Source organism: Rosa chinensis, chromosome 2, assembly GCF_002994745.2.
Source record: "Rosa chinensis cultivar Old Blush chromosome 2, RchiOBHm-V2, whole genome shotgun sequence".
Taxonomy (NCBI): domain Eukaryota; kingdom Viridiplantae; phylum Streptophyta; class Magnoliopsida; order Rosales; family Rosaceae; genus Rosa; species Rosa chinensis.
In genome coordinates, this window is record NC_037089.1 from 41,975,963 (window position 1) to 41,999,342 (window position 23,380).

Genomic DNA, 23,380 nt, shown 5'->3' on the forward strand with positions numbered 1-23,380 from the left:
CACCTTCGACGCCGGTTTGGTAGCCGGAGACGGTCGGAATCGCCGGAAATCGACGAAAGTTCCGAACTGCTACAGTGAACTTCACGGCTCAAATCCGAGCTCCTCCGGCCGAATAGCAACGACCCACGACCACCAGCATGTAGAGGGGGAGGAGGCGAGTCGGCAGCCACCAGGGTCTCGCCGTTTGGTGGCCGGACAACGGCAAATCGAAGGAAAAAGGGAAGAGGGCCGATGCGGGAAAGAGAGGGAAGGAGAGGGTCAATCTCGGGGGGATGGAAACCTACCACAGTAACTTTCCATATATATAGAACGTTACCGTGAACAGTAACCGTAAACAGTAACTTTAATCTTTCGCTCATAACTTTCGCATACGAACTCTGATTTAAGTGTACCACATGTCTACGGACTCGGTTTAACGTTCCCTACAACTTTTATGAAGAACATTTCTCAAATTTTGGCCCAAACAAAAAGTCGACTTTTAGGGCCACTAAAGTACTGAAACGATAGTAAAAGTGGAAGTAAAGGTCGTTTACCGTCCAAATGACTAGTAAACCGGTGAACTCAGGTTCGGGACGTTATACATGAATCTCGTTTTCTGGGAATTTTGTAAGTGTCATTCTGGCCTGCAATTATCAATGAAATCTTCATTTACTGAAAAAAAAAATATATATATATATAAATACACACTTAAAAACTAAACGGTTAAGATGCGAATATGTAATAAAAAAAGTGTGTCTATTGAGCGATCTCTTAAAATGGCCAAAAAAAAAAAGGAATCCCTCTCTAGAAAGGGCCTACACACACATACATATATATAGGCCCGTTCTAGAGAGTACGTCCTTATTTTAAGAATCTGAGAAATTTTACTATTTTACACTACCATATGATTTAATTTAATGATTTCAACATTTGATCTCTCTTCTCCCCCCGCGCTCTAGAGATGACCTCCTTACTTCAAGAATATGAGAATTTTTACTATTTTACACTGGTATATGATTTAATTTAATGATTTCAACCTTTGATTTCTATTGATCTCCTTCCCCCCCCCCCCCCCCCCCCCCCCCCACCGGTTTCTCTACACCCACTTTTCTATTTTCGTTTTCCCTCCCAGACATCTCACTTTCATCTCTACTCGTCTATCACCATTAATGGAGTAGAGAACCAAAACAAAATGTAGAAACAAAAAGAGAAGGAAAATGATGGGGCGAGAGAGGGATTGCAGCACAATTGTGATGATGGTGGGATGATACTTGCCTCACCATGAGCATATGTCATTGTTAAAGTTCTTCCGGTCACTGTCATTGTTTTTTTTTTTTTTTCACTAAAATCTTCCCCACAGTTTGGATAGTTAAATTTAGAATTTTCCAGTCTAAAATCTGTCATTGACCTTTTTTTTCCTTTCTAATCTTGGCCACAATTTCTGGAGCAAACTTGCAATCCAAAAGTCAAATGAGTTGCCGCATGCCACATGTTATGATATCTTGGCAATTATTTATTCATTCTGCTTTGCAGTGATTGCGCCATTGCCTTGAACATTACTTTGCTTAGAACCAAATCAAAGATTTCCATGCCTCCCCTTTTGCTGCAACATAATTATGAGAAAGTAAAAGATATCCTTTTTTCTTTTCATGAATGACTTGTAATCACAGTGAATAATGCCAAATATATACAAGAATTCTATAGTGAATTAAGATAGATAAATATTTAAATCACATTGATGGAAAAAAAAAAAAAAAAAAAAAAAAAAGGATGGAGATGGAGATGGAGATGGAGGCAATGCTTGATTCTTGTACAAGGAAGACTATCAATTAAAATCCCCTATACTGGGGCCTTTCACTCTCTATTTCTCTGTTCTTTTCCTTTTTCACTTGAGAGTTTCTATTGGGACCTCCAAATCTGCTCACTTGACCTCACTCTATTATTAATTATTAAATGACATATATAACCTGCTATAAAATGACTATTAAGGACAATAATTATATCCAAAAAAATGGTTATATTTATTTTCTCTAGACTTTCCAATTCAATAATATTAGATTGCATTCTTTATTATTTTTCCTATCTCTTTTCATTTTCCAATTTCACTACATACTCATTAAAGCATTCATATATTTATGGGTTAAATACTTGTTACTTCTCAAGCTTTTGCCTGAAAAACAGTTTAGTCCCTCGCCTTTCAAATTAAACTGGATAGTCCTTATTCTCTCTAATTCTCACACAACAGGTCCAAAAAAGGTCTAAAATGACTATAATACCCCCAAGATCCTTTTTTAATATTTTTTTTCTCTCTTTTCTTTTTCTCTTTTTTATCTTTTTATTTTTAATCATTTTTTTAATTTTTTTTTGCTTCTCTCTCTGCTCTCTCTCTCTCTCTCTCTCTCTCTCTCTCTCCCCACCCCCCTCCTCGTCCTCATCGCCGACGACGATGCACCCACACCCCATCCCAACTCCTCCGACTCATCCCCGTTCTGCGCCACGTACGAGGAAATGGTGGAGAGCGGCGACCCGGACTTCCAGTGGGCCCTGCCGGAGAACGAGTGGGACCCGATGACTCTGAACTACACTTCCGGCACGACTTCCTCGCCCAAGGGAGTGGTCCACTGCCACAGAGGGCTCTTCATCATCACCGTCAACTCTCTCCTCGACTGGGCCGTACCCAGACAGCCCGTCTATCTCTGGACGCTTCCGATGTTCCACGCCAACGACTGGAGCTACCCGTACGGGATCCCACGCTTCCGTTTGTGAGCCTGAAAGATGACGTGGGGCAGAGGCCGATGGAGAAGGAGATGATAGAGTACTGCAGAGGAAAGCTGCCGAATTTCATGGTGCCGAAGACGGTGGTGTTTATTGAGGAGCTGCCGAAGACGTCGAAATTTGTATGGGATTGAATCATTTGTATGGGATTGAAGGCTGGGTATGAGTGTTCAACTAAGGAATTTATTCGATTGAATTCGAGATTTGGGGGTTGGGATTTGTGGTTGGGATTCGATGGAGCAGAAGAGGCAGATGAGGGTGAGAGATTGGGGGTTCAAGTGGTGGACTAGTTCTGGAGCTCGGTCCTGGTTGGAAATGGGATCGGAGCTAGAATTGGGGGGAGAGAGAGAGAGAGAGAGAGAGAGAGAGAAGCAAAATAAAAAATAAAAAAATGATTAAAAATAAAAAGATAAAAAAGAGAAAAAGAAAAGAGAGAAAAAAATATTAAAAAAGGATCTTGGGGGTATTATAGTCATTTTAGACCTTTTTTGAACCTGTTGTGTGAGAATTAGAGAGAATAAGGACTATCCAGTTTAATTTGAAAGGCGAGGGACTAAACTGTTTTTCAGGCAAAAGTTTGAAGAGTAACAAGTATTTAATCCTATATTTATATATATATATATATATATATTTATATATATATATATATATATTATATATATATATATATATATATTAAGAAATAAAACTATGATAAAGATACAAATGTATGATATGTATATTGAACGCATATTGGTTAGGGAGAATAAAATAAATTGTATTACGCTCTAAATCTAAATCTAAATCTATCCATTATATTTGTAAAAAGAAGAAGAAGAAGAAAAAAAACGAACTAGCAAATAAAAATAAATAAAAAATATTTAAATAATTAATCATGAGCTACAGAAAATAGAGAAACATTAAGAAAAAATGATTAATCTTTATTTTTTTTTTAACAGCCAAAAAAGAAAAAGTAAATAAAAAAATCACATAATAGTTCATATTATTTTATTTTTATTAATTTTTAAAACTCAATACCTTATGTTTGAATTTTTTTTTAATAGATAAGAGATTTATGTTGTCTGATTAAGGAATGGAAATATAATTAAGATTTACAGAGTAATTAAATCATTGAAATGATTAAGTTTTTATTATAAAGATCTTAGTTTGTTTGTAAATTAATTGTATGAGTGAGGTTATTTGAGGAACTTTAGTGAGGTTTAATGAGTAAATTTAGTATTTGAAAATTTGATAGGAGGTGTAAAAAGCATAGAGGTCAAGTGAGTAAATTTGGAGATTCCAATAGAAAAACTCTTTTCACTTTTGCTTTGCCAAACCACCCCAAACAGTCACATCTTAATCTTGAGACACTACCCACTTAAAAAGCAATAGAGAAATCTAATTAAGTTGGTAGAAAAGAAAAGCTACCCTTTTGACTGAGACTGAGACACAGGTTTCTCAATCAATGGCACTGTCCCTTGATAACGTAGAGAATTCTCATATCGAGATTGCACATGTGAGAGCGTGCCCTATTCCTCAATCTCCCCATAATTGCTCCGCCAATTAACAGAGCCAAAAGTTCCTTTGCCCTAAACCCTATATATAGGCCCTTACCTTCCAAGTTCAAACTTCAAACCACCATTGCCCTTCAATGACTTCCTCTGCAAAAGCTCTCCCATTTTTCTTTCTTCTAGTGCTTTTCTCTTCTCTTCAAGTTGAAGCTAGACAGAGATTGTTCTTCAGCAAAGTCACCCACAGTAATGGGAATGAGCCCCAGATACCGGTCACAGAAGATCCAGCAACACCAACACCATCATATGCACCCACATATACACCAACATATTCACCATTATATGGACCAACATATGCACCAGCACCAGCACCAGAATTAACAGTAGCAGAGTCACCAGAAGGAGGAGCACCAGTACTTGTACCAGCACCGGCACCCAGGGACGGAGCTACTCAAGGGCCTGAGGGGGCCATGGCACCCCTTAACTTTTTACCTGCATATGTATTTGTTGCTTGAAATCTAGTTGACTTGAGTTTCTACACACATAATTATTAATATTGGCACCCCCTAGCTAGTTCCCCACTTCACATTATAGGTTGGACTTTAGAGAAAAGAAAAAGAAGAAAGAGACATGTTGTCTGAGAGAAAGGAAAGAGAAAAGCAAGCATGGGCAGAAAAGAACAAAAGAAAGCAAGTTTCATGGCAGAAAAGAAGGTGTGCTGCCGGCACCTTGTGATTCATTTCACAATCCTTCATAAGGAGCTGGAGAAAGAGAAGCAAAGAAGTTCTTATCATTCTCAAAAATTCGGCAGAATAGAGAGAGCTAGAGACAGAGAGTTGTAAAAGAAGAGAAAGAAAATCCTGCTTTTACAATATCCTTGTGAGTTGAACAAATTTGTTTATGTGAATTGTGATTTAAGTTATGAAATATTCAGAATTTGTTTCAATGATTTTGAATTTTTATGTATATATTTTCACTTGTAGATGAGTAAACAATAAAAAATTCATGGATTTTTCAAAAGGAAGAATGCCCAATCTGATGCTAGTACTTCAGTGCCTCCACCATTGCCCAACTCCGGTACTGAAGCATCAACACCTGCTCCCGAAAATCCTCATCCTCTCAAGTCAGCTTTAGATCCTCGTGAAATTTGTAAGTCATTTAGAATTGATGATGTTTGTGAATTAGTAGACAAATTCTATCCCGAAGACTTTGAAGATCATGAGAAGATACGCTTGAAAAGACAACTTCAACATTTTCTTAATGATGTTATTCGACTTTCAGAATTTAAAGCTTTGTTGACTATTTCTGAAATGGCTCAATGGTTGGTGAAGACTCGAAGATCAATGATGTACCAACTAGTTTATAGGGTGGTTGTGTTGGTGCTCACTCTTCCAGTCTCGACAGCAACTACTGAGCGAGCATTCTCAGCTATGAAAATAGTGAAAACTAGACTTCGCAATAGAATGGATGATGATTTTCTTACTGACTCTTTGATTATGTACATTGAAAAAGAAATCGTTAAAAAATTTAGTATAGACTCCATTATTGATGACTTTCGTTATATGCAAGAGCGACTAGTATTCATTATTAAGTTTTTTTTTTTAATATTTTGTTAATATTTTTTTTTTCATCCATCTTATATTGGCCCCCCTTATTTGTAATATCTGGCTCCGTCCCTGCCGGCACCGTTTGATTCTGAACCAGAGTTCGGCTATGAGCTATATGGTTCTGCCGATCAGGAGACACCAACCACCATTGATGTCCAAAATGAAGTTGCAACTCAAGAAAATGGTCATTATGAAAATACCAACTTGTACAACGACAACAGTAAGTACGCGACCAATTACAACAGCGATGGATACACCACCAACTACATCAATGGCAGAGAAGGCTTTACCAACAGCTATTACAGTAATGGCAATGGAAACAGTGTTGATGGGTTTGAACAGCAAGGGATGAGTGACATAAGGTTTATGGAAAATGGAAGCTACTATCAGGACAATGACGTGAAGAATGAGAATAATGACAAGTTGAATGGGTACCAGTCCGGGAGAGGAAGCACTACAAATGAAGCGTATTTTGGTAACAGTGAGAAGCCCAATGAGTTCAACACCATGGAGGAGTATGAGAAGTACCAGGAGAACCAAGGATATGTGCCTTGATTTGATTTTGATATCCATGTTCAACATATACACACAGAGAGATATCTGAATGCATGTACTAAGAAGTCAGTACTCTTAGTTAATTAATTAAATGAGATTTTTGCTAATGTTATTTTGGGAATGCCATTTTTGTCAAAACATAATTGCTAGATATATATGCCCGAGTGCTTAAAGCTATTACTTATATTGGCACATGAACAAATACATACAATATAGATGTATAGTGGTGCAATGTGTCTTGGAATCTGATAGTCTTCTCTATATATAATCTTGCAATAAGAGATTTTTTTTTTTTTTTTCATTTTAAGGGATCACACGTGTGACCTCATATCTCGACAAATTTACTGTTTGTATCTTAGGTCTCCATGAGTATATCACTTGTGCAAATTTTCAGCTAAATTTAAAATTTCATTAACGCAATCATAATCGTGATTTACCATTATTCACATTAGTTGAGGTCGAACAAATTTAGTTCGTCCATAAATTTAATCTATTTTAGTACCTAAATGAGTTCCAAGATAGCTAAATTTTTGTAGAAGTGAACCAAGTGATCTATATATAAACACCTACGAGCTAAATGGTAAATTAATGACATGATAGAAAAGTGAGTCTCACAAACGATCCCTTAAAATAATCATTATAATCAATAGAAATGATTATTTTAAGGGATCGTCTGTGAGACTCCAAAAGAGAGGATCTCCTCATCCCGAATAATTTACAATGGAACTCGGTCAATAAAATTACTTCATCATTTAGGTTTCTTTCGAAGAACTATCCTTGCAAAAAGTCAGTCTAATTGGAGATTGTTTTTGTTAATTTATTCCTTGTATTGTTAAATGGATAAGGGGCACAGGTACAAGGATTGTTTTGAAAATATCCTGTTTTTTTCTTTTAAAAAAAAAAAAACAAACAAACAACACCAAAAAAAATAGAAAAGAGTACCATAATATTATTGTGGTCACTTGGCCCATTCGATCTATAGACATGTCAATCTTCTTTCGATTGTGGATGGTTAATCTTAGGTCAGTGACATCCGTCGTTAAGGTTGTCAGCTCAGCCAAATGTGAGGAAACAGTGACAGCTGTAGAAGGCGAATCAGTGTAAACATTGGAACATAAACCTATGCAAGGATGATCTGAAACGGAGAAGGGGTTAAGAAACTGGAGAAGTAGGCGGAAGGAAATTGAGAGAGGAGAGGAGTAAGGTGTGTACACTATTAAGTCAAGACCACAATGACATGTCTAGTTTCAACAGTCTTCAACTCAATGACTACATGCTCTTGAGAATCAACAAAAACTACTTGTAGTAGTCTTATATTGACACTGATCTATTTTAGTTTTGAAAGCAAGTGATCAACAGCCGCCAGGTTTACATTCAGTTACCGAAATCAAGTTACAAGAACACTGACAAAACATTAAAAGTACAAAAAACAACATGCTATTGAATGATATCATCAACAGTATTTGCATATCTTCTCTCATCACAGAGGCATTTGAATATATATGCATTCATCTAACTCCTACCAATGTGCTACCTTCTTGGAACCAGCTTGCATCCAAATTCATCCACACTGCCCAGCTAATGTCGATGTTGGCATATTTACTCTTCCCGATACTCTGGATTTTCTTTCAAAATCACAAACCCTTCAAGGATTGGGGAAAGGGGAATATACCTGTATAAAAGCAGTATAAAAGCAATTGTTAACATTGAGTGGGTCAAGGAGCAGAACATCAATCACAAGCAACTTAGATAAAAAACAATTCCATACTTCTCAGTCGCTAGCTCAGCTCTATCGCCGGCAGCCAAAAGAACTGGTGTTGAGTGGGTCTGAAAGCCAGTAATTGTTTTGGGACGACCAGCCTGGCCAACAACATCCACAGCTTGGCCGACCCGAACAGGGACAGACAACGGCTTTAGATTCTCGTCTACAGTTAGCAACATTCTCGGCTACCACAAAAAAAAAAAAAAAAACAGTTTGATAATGAGAAATAGTGAAATAGAGATTTAATTATCAGGAAAAAGCAGTGTAAAACATAAGTTATCAAACACCAACCTGCATTGCCAATATCAGAAAGTAGAGAACATAATGATACTTCCCCAAAATGATGGCTTTCATATCAAGACATGCATGCAGCATGGTTATGATTCCACCAAGTGCTGCCCTGTAAGCGGAAAGATAATATACAAAAATTAGACTGCAAGAATGAGGCCAGCCAGCAAGGACGCAAAGGATCATCTGATTGAACAGTAATTAAACATCAAGAGAAGATGACATATGTTTAACATGTTCCACAACATGATTACTTACGGTGATAACAAGAAGCGATCAGAATGATATGGATTTAGAGTCAATAAACCCTTTCCTAAATGAACAAGACCTTGAGCAATTCGCACCTGCAATAGTGCCAAAGAAAAAAAAATCAACTCTGAATACAATGGCAAACAAAAAAACCAAAGATAGAAAGCATAAGATGTATTACACAGAAGAGTAGGCTGGCATCCTTGTAGTAATAACTTGAGAGATTGCGAAGCATGGCAGCTATTCTGGCATTGTTGGTTCCTGCCCCTATCACACCTAAGGAAATTACTGCTGCCTGAAACATCAAAATGAAGAATTTAGACTTGAGGTTCAAGTGGGAAAATTATGTCAATAAGCGGAAATTAAAGCTTTCTATAATATCTTACCATTCCTACTTCTGAATCCGTATCATGGCTAAGTCTGCTTAATGTGTCCATAACGGTGACCTGGTCAAAATACCCGAGTAACAAAATAGTGAAAAGATGGCAAAGTTATTGAAAGAAATACCAACAATCATTTCCCTCTTTCAGAGTTTGCACTATCGCCAGAAGCCTAGTTATAACTAGATAAAACAGTATGAATTGTTATAATATGAAGAGCAGTTGAATAAGCATAGCACTCAAGATACGAGTTTTTTCTTTTTAAAAGCTTTCATCTTTTGAAAAATTAGTGGAGAATTACAAACTTGACAGTAATAAAGTTGTGCCAAAAACTCACACACTACGTGAATTTCATGAATTTCTTAAATAAACAACCTCAATCATATACAGCCAAGATGGTCAGCTTGACCTAACAGATTAATACCTTTGGATTTGATATGCAAAGGAGACCAAGAGCCAAAGGAACTGCCCGACGGATATTTTGTTCTCCATACTGTAGAAGATGCTCCAATGAACGAATTGCCATCTCAAGTCCCAACTCTTCAGCCATTGCTATCATCGCAATACCAAGCACAGCAGGGCCCTGGTGTGTTTCACCCTTCTCAAGATGTTGTGAACAATGGCCAAGAAGGTTTTGAACCTGCATGAAATAAAAGCTCGCTACTTCATACATGTGTGACAAGGGAACTTAAATGAGTAGTAGGTCTTAGGATATTACCTTGAGAACATTTCCTGTTCCCGCATAAGCACAAGAAAGCAGAGTCATATCACAATGTTTTCTGATTTTTTCATGAAATGTCTTTGAAACTTCAGCTGTGGCCTCAACACTTTCCTGCGAGTCACAAGTGAACTAGCATTAGAATGTTCTCGAGTTCTGAAAGATTGAATGACTTCTTTGGCAGCAACAAATGGTTAATAATAAGCAAGCTCTGACTACATAATATTTACTAAATGAATTTGATTTTGTATGAAAAGAACGAAAGAAAGTTAAGTAGTAGTGATGCATTCCAGGGAAGGGAAAAAAACGCCCTTGAGAAAAAGTGTACCTGCTTCCCAAGGTACAGAAGACCTAGGCTGAGTGGTATTAGGCGAGCAAGGGGCTCCCCCAACTCAGCGTCACTTCGGTCCATTAGTGCAAATATAATTGCCTGAGCCACCTCCTCATTGCAAGAACCAACATATATCAACCCCAAGGAGATTGCAGCGAATGTGATAACATCAAGGGGAGCTTTGGCGTCATTTAGTATAGGAGTCAGCTTACTACGTATCTGGCACAAAGATAAGTTGGTTTTGATGAAAATAAGCATATTATAGCAGTTCAAGAAACTCCAACTAAACTAGCATTCTTCAGCTTATATGCCACCTAAAATAATAAAAATAATCAAGACACCAGTGAAGGTTTGACTGTAACTGTACTCATGTGATTCTTGAGCAAAGAATGATATAAGAACTAGGTCTATTGAAAATCGAAAGGCAAAAAGCAAAACATTTTACCTGCTCGTTCTCAGCACCAGCATATGCAATCCCTAGACCCATTATTGCACCAATTCGGATAGATGGATCTTCTTTATCTATGTATTCGCCCAGAAGTGCCAGTGCCTGGGAAAGAGATCAAGTAAGATCAATACACGGGGGGGGAGACGATAAAGATTTAGAGAGAAACATTTATAAGGTCAAGTAGACAAATGGAAAGGTTGAGGTAAGGCACTCACTGGATCACAATCATTTTTATACTGCAATTGACAATCCCAACCCCTAACAACGCACCAGCAATAACATGGTTGTCATTGCTGTGGAAGTACTTGTCAATTTGAGCCAGCCCGGAGTCAACATCCCACAGTAAAATTGTACCCTGTCATGAAAAATTCCATACAAAACTTGAGAAATACAGTTAAACAGATAAACAGAAAATATCAATGCTAAGAAAGAAATGCACACCAGACTTGCTGCAGCACTGGTCTTCCCATGCTCCTTATTCTTGAAAAGCCAGTTTCCTGATGCACCACCACTCGAGGCATCTGATGGGACAGTCATCAACTTATCCTGCAGGAACATTAATATTACATGTCAATAAAATCCAAAATTCAACAACATTTCACAGGCAAATCAATTCTGAATAATTTTACCTGACCAAAGCCAGCATTGACAAATGCATTAACAAATGTAGCAGCTAAGTTCTGTCTGGCTGAATCAACACTAGCACCAGCACTTGCCCGGCCATCAAGTAAGTGTGCCTTCACAAAAAATACCAACAACATTATGGTGATCAGAGAAGGGACCTAGTGAGGAACAGTGCATGCATCATATTTAACGAATGACATGTATTATAAAATAATTATTCTGAATTTTTAATACCAAATACCCAAACAGCAGACAGATTTATCCCAAAAAATTAGAAAGGATCAACAAAAAGGCCAATGGATATTGTGAAGATCAGATTAGGGATCTATATCTAGTGTAAAAACAGTGCAAGCCATATTTAATAACTTACACACCTAATTTTATAAGGTCAGTTAAATTTCTGATAGGTCCCTTATCCATGGATTACTGAGTTACTTGAATTCATTGAGTGAAAGCACACCCTATTTTACTACTTTTTTATAATGATGCAACTAGAAGAAAGAAAATTGTTGAAGTACTAAAACAGTAAAGGGGTGTGGATTATAAGAAGAATAGTGGATTTCTACCTCCTTGTCAAGGAGGTAAGTTAAAACCAATAGTAAGTTTACCATAAATGACAAGGACGGAAGTTAAAACCAACACTAAACGCCGTGAACAAAATGGCTTATAAGTCAACTTTTAGCACATTGAATGCAGTCAAATCCAGTCTTATGACAGTATAATATATCTTGACAAAAGTGAATTTAGAAATATCCATTAAGTGTCATATCTATGACATGAAATGAAAAGTTCAAAACCTTGTATATATCTTCAGGAGTTTTGGCCTCCATGACCTCAATATCACGAGCAAGGGTAAGATAACCTTCACTGAGTTTAGCATTATTGATAATATCCTGCAATGCTTCTCTTTCTTCATCTTCTGCAACCATCTCATCATTAAGCTCAAAATTACTACCCTGTAAAGTTTAACAGGAAAACATGCATGAGAGACACACAGTCAGATACTAATGTCAAGTTCAATCTTTCAGGAAGGGTAAATAATATATTTTTTGAAGCACCTAATGCCTCCCATTTCAACAAGGGTGTCTGACTAAATATGTCTCTTCACTTAGGTAACAAGACAGCTAAGCCACTTCTTGTATAATTGCCCCCCAGTGGACAAGAGAGGAGAGAAAGAGAGGAATAAGAAGAAAGACTTGACAAATATAAATTCCAAGACTTACATGTCTGGCAAGGATGTAACAGAATTGCTTTTTACGCAGCAGATCATCACAAGAGGTAAAGACTTGCTTTACATACTGCAAACACACTCAAAATTTTTAGGACCAAATCATAAACTAGTAATAATCTTCTCTCAATGTCCCTTGTCGATTAACAAAACAAGCGATAATTTATAAAAAGGCACAAACCTCCTTATTGTCGAGGAAAAGAGCAATCTGCAGTGCATTTGGATACTCTTCAAATTTCAGATATATCATGAATGCAATATCCAAAACTAACATATCATCTGGTCCAGGAAGGTATCTGCATTATGTCAAGATACAAAGAGAATGTCAACACTAGGACTCATTCACAAAGACACCTTTCAGCAGTTTAACCATATCTCAAACAAGTAATTTGATAAGTTGGTGAAGCAACTGACACAGAAAATTGTCCAATTAAAATTGGAAAAGCAAACTTGGCATATTATTTCCCAAAAACATGCCAGATTGGGTAAATCTCTTAATCAAGGCAGTCTGCTTACCTTGCCGAACTGGTGAGGTAGAGACAAGTCCTCTTAAAATTTGTCTTATCAACATGCTCAACTAACAGATCAAGGTCTTCCACCTGGCATTGGACAAACTATCAGTCCCAAGAAGAAAGGGTTTGTCTAACAAAGAATGTATGTTGACAAATTAATATTTGATTTTACCTCCATTAAAAGGTCAACAGCTTCCGGTTCGGCATTGTGCTGCATTTCATGAATACATGATTAGAACCAAAATAAAAGAAAACACACACACACACAATCTTGTTATTGATCTTACCCTCATGTGAAAAGCAACTATTTGTTGTACTAGTTCCATTAGATCATCAAAGGGGGTCTCATCACTCTGTAACTAAAAAGGCAAGTTAGAACCAATCCTCAAGAAATCATATACACAATAGCATGAACCATAAAAGTGCCTTGTCTTGATTACGTATTAACACATGTTACAAGACAAATGCATGCATTTTGAGTGCTACGTGATACGAGCATTGAAAGAAATTGCAGGATAATATTTCAAACGATGTACTGATGTCTTGAATTTCAATGTATACAAAAGAAGAATGATCGAGGAAAACTTGTCTTGCCACCTCAATTAACTCTTCCAACAAAATAAAAGTTAATACAACACGTTCAAAGGATAGAGTTCACACCTGTCGCTTGGCATATTCTTGAGCAATTTCTCCAGCTAAGTTCCTGGAGAAATTGAAGGAACCTTTAAAAACAAGCAAGAACTAAAGGGATGATACTATCATACCACAAAATTCCACTAGAGGCTATGCATATATCATTAGAAATTAGAAGATTCTTACCTGACATATTCATGGCCCCATGAACCAATATCACCATCTGAACCCAATAATCTAAACTTTAAGCTTTCCTGAAAGAGGTGGACATTTAAAAGACATAAATACACAGCTCTTAAACAACAAGAATGGTGCGCCAGTTTTGCCATGGCCAAAAAAAAAATAATGTAGAAAACTCAAACCGTAAAATAATAAAGACATACCCGTTCTCCTTCAGCAGACATGGTCAATGCCAAAACCGACAATATATCTGCGAGGTATTTCTGCATGCAATACAACAGTAGATTATTTAAACAAGAGCAAATACTATTACTATTAAAGTGGACAAGGCACCAACAGATAAAACATACCCTCAAATCCGAATCACTCATTGTTTCATAATATGCTTTTAGAGTTCCATAATGTGGGCGAAGATATTTTAATGGCTTTGGAACTGAGGTCATGGAACTAGTTGAGGTACGAATTTCCTGCCTACAAAATAAAATTTGATGCCATGTCAAGCCACACAATATTATCTGATCCATATAAGCAAAGATTGGTGCTGACAAGTTTATATCAGTCCAGGTAGTCAAAAACATCAGACCAAGCCAGATGCAGCTGTAAGTCTGTAACAAGCGCCAAGACTTAAAAGCTTCCTTTTTCAAGTGTATCAAGTAAAGTTTTCTTCTTTACTCCAATAAATTGGTTTACAAAGAATTGAGGGAAATAAATTGCAACCCAAGAGAAAATATCGAACATGATTTTCATAGCTTATAAGCTACCACAACTACAATTACTGAAAGATACAAGTTAAGCTTATATTAAAAAATTGTGGACTGTAAATTACTGAACTTTTAGGGGTAGGGGCAGAAAAGAGAGGTTATAGCCTATACCTCATACTCTCAAGGGCAACCTTCTGCAACCCGGGATCGGGATCTTGAACCCTCTCCACATATAACTCCAATTGTTGCTTCAAGGCCAAATCTTCATCGGACTACACATAACACACAGATGCAGCTCAGTTGACAGAAACAAACTCACCGAAACTAACAACAACCCATCGCAGCTACTCAACTTAACCAATGCAGCTCGAATCCTCAGATATATATAATGAACAAAACCAAAAATTTAAAGTCGATTTTTCTTATTTAGAACCGAAATATAGAGACGAACAAACACTAAATACAAAACTGGGGGGGGGGGAGGAGCTAACCCTAAGAGGTGGAATTGCTTACCAAATCCTCGTCCTTCTTGTCATCTTTCTTTTTGGAATCCTTTGGGGGCGGCGGCTTGGTGGGCTCGTCCTGCTTGCCGCTGCCGCTTGCGGCGTTCGTGTTCGGATCTTGCGATGCCATGGTCGATGCTGCTCTACTTTCCTCTTGAACAAGAAAGTGGAGACTCCTTGCCTGCTAATTCTTCACTCTTTCGATGCTGCTTTACACCTTATATATGGCGACTCGGGCCTAGACCCAGATGAGTTGCAATCCCAAACTCTCTTTTTCCCGCTGGGCCTCCACCAGCAATAGACACCTCAGCCCATTGCGGCCCGCGTAATCTAATCTTTTTGTTATTTTCTTTCCATCAAACACTGTGAGGTCACTTTTGTTCTTGTTATTTTCTAAGCCCTTGTATGTATCATCTCTCCCTTAAGACCACCTATAAAAAACAATAATTAACAGTAAAAGACACATAATAGAGTGTGAGTGAGAATGAGTGAGAGGTCATTTTCTGTACATATTGTTTAAAGATAAGGTCCAGGATATTATACTATAATCTAAAGCCGAATGTCCTTGACTGTTCATCCCTATTCATTCAACTGTTCAGTAGTGAGCAGTAAAATGACGACTTTGCCCTCCTTTTTTTTCTTAAGCTACAGCTCTAGATATTATCTCTGTTTTTACTTTTTAGCCTCCACAGTCCACAGTCCACTGACCCGACCCTTCCAGAAGTTCCATGACTTCCAAACGTCTACTGATCCAAATCTACAGATAAGAAAAAGCGCGATCAAGAGGGAGATAGAGAGATCGGGTGTGTGTTTTTTGCTTTGTAGAAGAGATAGAGAGATTCAGGTACTTGCTTTGAACCGTCTTCGTTTAGTTTATTCAAGTAATTTCTGGGTATTTTAAAAAGCTAGCGACTCTTCTATTTTCACTCACAAACAGAAATTTCCGTATTGATTTCCGTTTCATTGGTTTTTGAAAGGAAGAGATAGGCTAGATGAAACAAGAGGTTGATCTGAATATTTTCTTGATTCAAGTTCTTCTGGACTCGATTATTCTGGGTTTTGTTTAAAGTTGTGGTCGTTGGATGATTGGGTGAAAACTAATTTATAATCTGCTGACAGGATAACCTTCAACTTTGTCATCAAGATCGATCTTGATCAAAATTCGGTAAGGTTTATGAATTATTTTATTTTATATTTTTGGTTTGAGTTCAGTTTTTGATATAGTTTGCATCTTTTGTTTGAGGTGAAGGACAACTAGATAGCTATTAGTTCGGTTCTCGGATTATAGGTTGTGAGGTTGCAGGTTTGTGATTCGCTTTTACCTTTTTGTTCTCTCTTCTTTAATCTGCTACTTGCCCATCTTTCTTGCTTTCGTTAATGTTCATAACAATCATAAAGAGGCTAGCTTTTTCATTTCTATGTGACTTTGATTGCTGTTTTGTTTGGCCATTTGAGTTATTTCAGAGAACACTTCTTATGGTTTGTTTTATATATGAAAAGATGTACACATATACGTATATAATTATATATACGTACACACGTGATGAGTGAAATTTCACCGTCAGGTTTTACTTTTAAACTTCTCATACAACGGTTCCTATTTGGCATATGAATAATCTCTTTACTATTAATTGTTGAAATGAGATTAATGTGAAAAGTAAAAGAAAAGGCCAAACACTGATTTGTCATGTGTTTTCTATGAATTTGTTCTGTCGAACTAAGAATGTACTTTTATGAATTAGCAAGTAGGCTTTTCTATACAGATGGCTGAATTTAAAGTGGGTATTTGAACAACACCAAAGTAGGAATTGATTACCAAGCAGGGAACTTGATACTGTTGCCGAATTGCATTCGCTATTGGCAATTGCATGGTTTCTGCAGTGTCTTTATGAATACCTTAGCTTCTTCAATATATTGGTCCCTGCATCCCTACTATGTAGAAATTCATGATATATTTCCCCATATGTTTTTAAGTGTGCCAAACTTGATCGGCTTGCACTTCATCTAGATTCTCATATTGCTTCATCCTCCATGGCATGTTAACAAGCAATGGGAAGATTTGATTCTATCAGAGTTTGTTCAGGTATGCCCAATCACTTCTCTTTCCTTGGTTGATCCATGGAACACTTGCACACACATATTCAAGTTTTTTTTTTTTTTTTCCTAAACACATTGCTTATTTTTTTACTTCAGGTTTTTAGATTTGGTACTATTGGTACTAAAGATGGTAAACCAGTGAATAAATTGACTAAGAAGCATACTTATGTTGCAGAACCATTTTCTGGTAATCTACATTGTAAAAAGAAAATTCCAACAAGAAGATAATTACGTTATCAAAACTAAACTTACTGATGAGCATGTTCAAGGTATCAGCACGACTGCAACATCAAACGACTACATTTTAGTGATTTTACCTTCTTTTTGCATTTCTATTCTGAAACTTCAAGTAAGAATTACTTAGCAAGACTTGACTGTTATTTAATACTGTAATTGTTGTTTTCTGTTGTACCATTACTTTTGCAGGCTTTTCACCTTTTGGATATATGTTTTCTTTGGGATTCTTCTCTCAACAGCGTCTTCCTTAGCCAGCCAAAGAATAGACGATGACCAAAGTTCATTTATCTAATGTGCAGCAGTTATATATGCTGGAAATCATGTGCTTCACAATTATCTGTGATTCCAGGTCTTGGTTGCATTGATAACTTCTCACGCTACAAGGTAAAAGCATACCTGTTTAAATATGAAATTATTTTTAAGATATGCTGCATCATTAATGAATAGAAGATTGTTACTAAAGGACTCCTTTTTTTTTTTTTTTTTTTTCAGCTGCTAGCAAAAGTGCTGAGTTCTTGGACAATTGAGGAAGTTGAGGAGGGAAACTTCATATATAAGCTTCAAACGTTCTTCAAATACTCCATGGCTGGAGGGACGGAATTTCCACTCTGCAAAGCTAAGGTGATGACCTTTCAGATCAGTATACAAATGAGCTTCGGGGCTGTTGTATAAAGTGTTAAATGAACATATGAAAGATTTGTTTGAAACTGAAAACTTTTTTTGATTATTGTTAGTTGTTAGGTCACTTAAAACAACAGATATTGATAATTGTTATACTGTTATACACCCCTAAATGCAGTTATTTGTCTATACAAGGGGTTTTATTTGTAATAATAGTAAGTACCGCGGCAAAGCGCGGGTAAATTTTCTAGTTATACATATATTGAAAGGTGAGTTCACTGTTACTACTGTTCATCAAGGGGTGGAGAAGACGTTTTCGTCCCTGCTTTCCTGTTATATTGCAGGAGTGAGTGCTGCTTGAGATGATGTCATCTGGGCATATGGGTCTTTTTACAGGAATTGACTCTTTTGCCCTTGGTTTGCTGTTATAATTTCAGGTTTGTACTGCTTGCTGAGACGATGTTGGCTGGGCATATGCGTCTTTACGTATGGGAAGATGCCTTAGTGCTTCTGGAGGTTTCTTTAGAATTCCAAATCGCTCTTGCTCTCACTCGAATCAACAAATTTCTCTCGGTCTCCTCGCACAGAAATCCAAAACCAACCTGGATATACCATATGCTTCAGGAGGTTTCTTCTTTCTTCTACAGCCAAAGAATTGACTTGCGCCGGTTTCTTCTTTCTTCTTTAGCCATATAACCAAGATTGAGAGAGTGGATTGTTGCTCCTGCAAATCATTCCTTGCTTTTGATCTGCGAATTTCTATTTGGTTCCTGCAGTCCCCTTTTTTTTTCCCTTTTCTCGCTCTCCTCACCGTGAACTCTTTACCTGATTTCTTCAAATCAGTGTATATGTGATTGATCTAGGAATTGGGCTCTGGCTCTGCTATTGCAGTAAGTATCAAAACCAGGGACTCAGGTAGGTTTGATGAGTCTTTTTCGTGAAAGATTTGTTGGGTTGTTTGTGATTGTTTGGTTCACTGTTGAATCCCAAGGTTTGAGTTTTTTTTTTTTATCTGGGTTTTGTTCTTCTGCTGTTAACGTTTGAATCTATCGCATTCGAGAAGCCTCCATCGCTATCTAGAGTTCCTGTTAACGGACAACAGGCTTCCAGTCAAAATCAAGATCAGGAAAATCTCGGTAAGCGTCGTATTTCGTATCATCCTTCTATCTAACAAATGCCTACTGTAATCGCTATATGATTTCAATTTATTTTCAATTCTCCGCTATCAGTTCCAGATCGAGCGGAAAAGTGTTTATGTTTATTGTTTAATAAAGTCACTAAAATTTCTACCTATGTTTATCGCTATTTGGACCAATGTCTAAAACATGATGCAAGCTGTGTTTCACGACGTTTACTATAACCAAAGTAGTTATTTTTGTTTGGCAGCTGATCAGCAGATACCGTTTATCAGTAGCAACGTCAATTGTATTGCTCATCTATTCAGTCTGCTTTCAAGGTATCATCCTTTATGTGCGATCTTGCATCTTGATTAACTGTGAATTATGTCATGTACTATTACAGTTCTGATTCCTTAGCAATGATCTACACGTATTCCTGGTTTAGATTTTGCTGTCTTTAAATAAATTAGTGTCTGTTTTGAAATTTTGTCTTAAGTGTTGAGCTTTTGATTGAAATTCTGATTTCTTCCTTTATTTTTCTGCCATTTTTTTCATATTGGTTATGAATGTCAAGAAACAAACTTGATCCAACTGAATTCATTCTAATACAACATGTACAATAGGATGCGCTTGAATATAGATACCAAAATCACATTAGAAGGGTGACTATATTTTACCTCAGGTCATTCACAGTTACTTTTGTATGCAAAGTGATAGGAATGTAATGACCATATGTAGACATTAAAAAAAAAAACAAATTCAGACAGTATATCAAGTGACTAATGGAGAATAACAAGCTTTGATGACAGTCAGAAACAATAGTATTAGTGAACTGAGCATCCTGAATGGTTAATGTGATGGAGGCCAGCTACATACCCCTCATTTCTATACCCCCTTATACCTGTAATTATATTTTGGTCTTTACATTTTCTATCACTCAGTTATACATTTATTGTCAGTTTCTTCATTCTGACACACAAAGTAGCTCTCTCTTTACGAATTTATACATTATAAAACTAAGAAGCTAAATAATTTTTTCAGTCATTTTATATGTCTGTTCCAACTTTTTACAGTATGAAACAAACTATTGCAAGATACAACAAGTGTGACGAGTCTTCAGAGACCGCTTTGGTAGAATCAATCGCAGAGGGACTGTTCTGATTCTTTTTTTGAGGTATCTACATAGTGATCTGAGGTTTGGTGTGTCTATTTGAAAACAGAAGATAAAGTTAGATATATAAATAAACCTGGGATAAACTTCTGTAAAATTTGACTTCTCCCTGATACTTTAAAAAATATATATACTACAGCTTGCCCTATGTGCAGAAAAATTGCAAGAGATTTGACAGAAGCATCATTATCAGGTGCAGGATTGTGTACAGTAGCAGCTCTTGCCATGATGTTTTTAACTTGGAATGGTAAGTAGTTCATATCTCTTTAATTGGTTATTTATCACTTCATATTACTCAAATTCAACTGAATGGGCATTTAGTGCCCCCTTCTTTTCCTTTAATTTGATGTTTAGTCTAATGTTCTGTAGAATTTTTTTTTTTTGTTAATTTCCTATGCTTTTCTCTTTTGACAATTTTTTTTCTTTCCTTATTTCGACTGCTCTACATTCCTTTAGTTCATATACATTATCAAATTATATTTCCAATCTTTTGTGGCTAATCTGATGATGATTATTAGTTGGGAGCTTCTCATGTGTTTCTGTTTATTAACAAAGGGAAACAAGAACTTATAAGATCCGAACATAAGTAACAGCTGCATAAGACCAAAAAAAAAAGAACACAGGGATATTAACTAAGTTGTAGCTATGCAAGCGTTTTGGTTTGCTATTGCAATAACCAGCAAATCACACAAAGCTACATTAATTTTCAATGAAATTTTGGCCGCTTAGATCATAATCCCTTTTATGCAATGTCCTGTATAATATTTTTTTTAGTTGCATGTACCTTTGATTCTATCTAGGCTCTTTTATTAACAATATGATAGAACTTCATCTTTTACTACAAATTCATGTGACAAACATGAATTTTATCTTTTTTATTGTTTAGTAAATGCTTAAGTTCATGGTTTTTTGGAAAACTCTGAAACCATATGTTTTTACTTTGATTTTATTCACATTTAATATTTAGTACTGTTGGATTTGATCTCCGAATTTGTTAGGATTTTATACTCACTGACAGTGTTAATGTTGTTTCAGATCGGGAAAGCTTTTTTGAAGCGGCTGAAAGTGTTCCTGGGGTAAATTTTTTTCAACTTAGTTCTTTGTTATTTAGATTTGGTTGTACTGAATTTAATTGTGATTTATATTCTTATCGATTTTGTGAAGGTTTTGGATGAAAGAAAGCAGGGAAGTTTTGATTCTCTCTGATATGAATGTATTCCTTAATTAATGACTAAGATTGCTTTTGCTACAGTCTTGCAATTTCAATTTCAAAAGTGAAGTAGAATAAAACTTCTGGATTCTGCCTTACATGACAGATTTTGTCTGACCACTTTGGTTGCAATTTTTGCATCCCTTGGATTTTCAGTTAATGCCATGGAGATTGGTGAATGAGATTCATTGAGCTGCTATGCAGGCTCTTGATGAGCTCGAGTTAGAGCGAGTTTTAGGATGATACTGAATGTTGGATTAGCTTTGCAGTATTGGTGGTTTGGTGTAAGAGTAACTTTATTTGTTCTTGCCTCTCTATTCCAGACATCATTCCCCATATGTATCAATCAGTTCAAAATCCCTCTGTGAATTTCAGTATTGGTGGATAGCATACAGTCACATCATGAAAAGGTAAATAAAGATATACTAAGGTAATTATAGAGAAGATCGAGTTATGTTTACCTTGGTACTAACAACATCATTTCCAATGGGACAAAATCATGGATTAATTTCATCATTTTCATCATCTGTGTTTGCAGGTCTCCCACTTCCAATGTCATGACCGAGACAGAAATAGGAAGACTTTGAGAAATACAAAGGATGCTTATGCAGATTGCATATTAAAGTTTTGAGTTTTGAAATTTTTTCTGATGCAAAGACTATTAAGGTACATTTTACATGACTTCCCAGAACCTTCCTACACCATGCATCCTATGCAAATAGAAGTTGTCTATAGATTTGTAAACTTTGACATTAATAATACAAAACGTACTCCTTTTTCTAATGGTTGCTATTGTATGGTATATTTTAGGAGGATTTATTAGCGTGGTATGTTCAGAACTCTAATCTACGTGCCTTTCTTTAAAATACAGGTCGCTTGAATATATGACGATACTTGGAGCGTCTGTCAAGGATCTGAACCCATGAAGTCAAGGTTGCTGTGTTGCCACTTTTGAGAGATTCTATTTGTTTCAAGTCCAGAGACAGAGACAGACTGTGAAAGGAAAAAAGGAGTGATCTATCTAGATTTATTTGACAAGAGGTGTAGAGATAGAGAGAAATTGTGAAAGCAGAAGAGGAATCAGTGTTGGAGAAGAGGCTTCAAACGTAGAAGACAGGACATCAGTTGATAGCAGGTAATATAGAAAGAAGAACAGGGATCTGGGTCTAAGTTTGTTTTGGATTGCTCATCTATTTGTGTCTTTATTTTTCTTCTCATACTGAATTGGTTTCAGACTAAATTCCTGTCAGCTTTGTAGTTATCGGTTTGCTTGCATAATTGTTATCAGCTTCATAGTTGTTGCTTTCATGGTTGTGCATTGGATTATCATTTGAACAGAATTTGCAGCTCCATTCAACCTTCTCTTATCTGACTGCCCCATTTTTTAATGGCAGCGCACCAGAATCAGGACCAAACGAGCTTCTCATCAACAGCCGAACCAAAGGATGATACCTTTGACAATCTCATGTAAAGTAACTGGTTTGAAGTATAAATGCAGATTATTTTGTTAATAGCTAACTACCTTTGCAATTAGAGTTTAGGAACTTCGGTTAGAATGATCATTTTTTGAACAAATGTTGGTTAATATACCATACAAAAATTGGGGAAAAATTCAAATCCGCAGCATCGCGCGGGGGTAGTAGCTAGTAGTTCATGATAAGAGGAACAATTATCATATTTAAAAATCATAAGTTTTTTAGGCTCAACCTGTTGGTTCAAATAGAGATGATCTATGGGCATGGTTAAGTTTATGATGGTTCGATGAATTATTTACATCGGTCGATGAATTATTTATACTGGTATAACAGCAGGTGATCAAATTGAAATCAAATAGCATTAATCCGAAATTGAAATTTACTACTAACTTGATCAGATAGAGGCCTACAATGCAGTGTCCTAAGACAGAAATTCGCCCCTACTTGTGCTGTAATTTCGGACGTCTATATAGAGGATACAACTATCT

At 36.5% G+C, this 23,380-nt stretch overlaps 2 protein-coding genes and 1 long non-coding RNA gene across 18 annotated transcripts; 2 read left to right on the forward strand and 1 right to left on the reverse strand.

Annotated features, from left to right (window-relative positions):
• The first annotated feature begins 4,352 nt into the window (after positions 1-4,352).
• On the forward strand, positions 4,353-6,527 carry LOC112188889 (protein E6-like). Its single transcript, XM_024328120.2, has 2 exons — positions 4,353-4,679; positions 5,931-6,527. The coding sequence occupies exons 1-2, from the start codon at positions 4,385-4,387 to the stop codon at positions 6,404-6,406; spliced, it is 771 nt and encodes a 256-aa protein (XP_024183888.1). The 5' UTR covers positions 4,353-4,384; the 3' UTR covers positions 6,407-6,527.
• Positions 6,528-7,627: 1,100 nt separating this feature from the next.
• Positions 7,628-15,168, reverse strand: LOC112187375 (26S proteasome non-ATPase regulatory subunit 2 homolog A). Its single transcript, XM_024326141.2, is given in 26 exon segments — positions 7,628-8,078; positions 8,175-8,353; positions 8,460-8,568; positions 8,715-8,800; positions 8,887-9,000; positions 9,092-9,151; positions 9,510-9,725; positions 9,804-9,917; positions 10,132-10,353; positions 10,580-10,684; positions 10,798-10,817; positions 10,820-10,937; positions 11,024-11,128; positions 11,212-11,319; positions 12,004-12,162; positions 12,430-12,504; positions 12,616-12,730; positions 12,951-13,033; positions 13,119-13,157; positions 13,234-13,299; positions 13,607-13,649; positions 13,766-13,833; positions 13,963-14,022; positions 14,110-14,230; positions 14,632-14,732; positions 14,974-15,168. Coding segments are annotated over 26 exon segments (2,679 nt in total). The 5' UTR covers positions 15,094-15,168; the 3' UTR covers positions 7,628-8,005.
• Positions 15,169-15,792: 624 nt separating this feature from the next.
• LOC112189651 lies at positions 15,793-23,036 on the forward strand. Of its 16 annotated transcripts, none has more exons than XR_005806422.1 (14): positions 15,793-15,807; positions 16,083-16,128; positions 16,213-16,266; positions 16,938-17,046; positions 17,487-17,681; positions 17,790-19,054; positions 19,305-19,374; positions 20,110-20,210; positions 20,401-20,454; positions 21,243-21,283; positions 21,372-21,827; positions 21,956-22,083; positions 22,289-22,552; positions 22,812-23,036. It is a non-coding gene; the product is annotated as an uncharacterized LOC112189651 (long non-coding RNA). The 16 variants fall into 16 exon arrangements; XR_005806420.1 differs by having other exon boundaries at positions 21,574-21,827; XR_005806411.1 differs by adding an exon at positions 17,157-17,329 and having other exon boundaries at positions 20,110-20,454; positions 21,243-21,827.
• The last annotated feature ends 344 nt before the right edge of the window (positions 23,037-23,380 follow it).

Bases quoted from the DNA above. Each gene is read 5' to 3' on its own strand.
- LOC112188889 (XM_024328120.2), top strand. From the start codon at position 4,385: ATGACTTCCTCTGCAAAAGCTCTCCCATTTTTCTTTCTTCTAGTGCTT. The intron at 4,680-5,930 runs CCAGGGACGGAG...CCCTGCCGGCAC, and splicing joins ACTTGTACCAGCACCGGCAC to CGTTTGATTCTGAACCAGAG.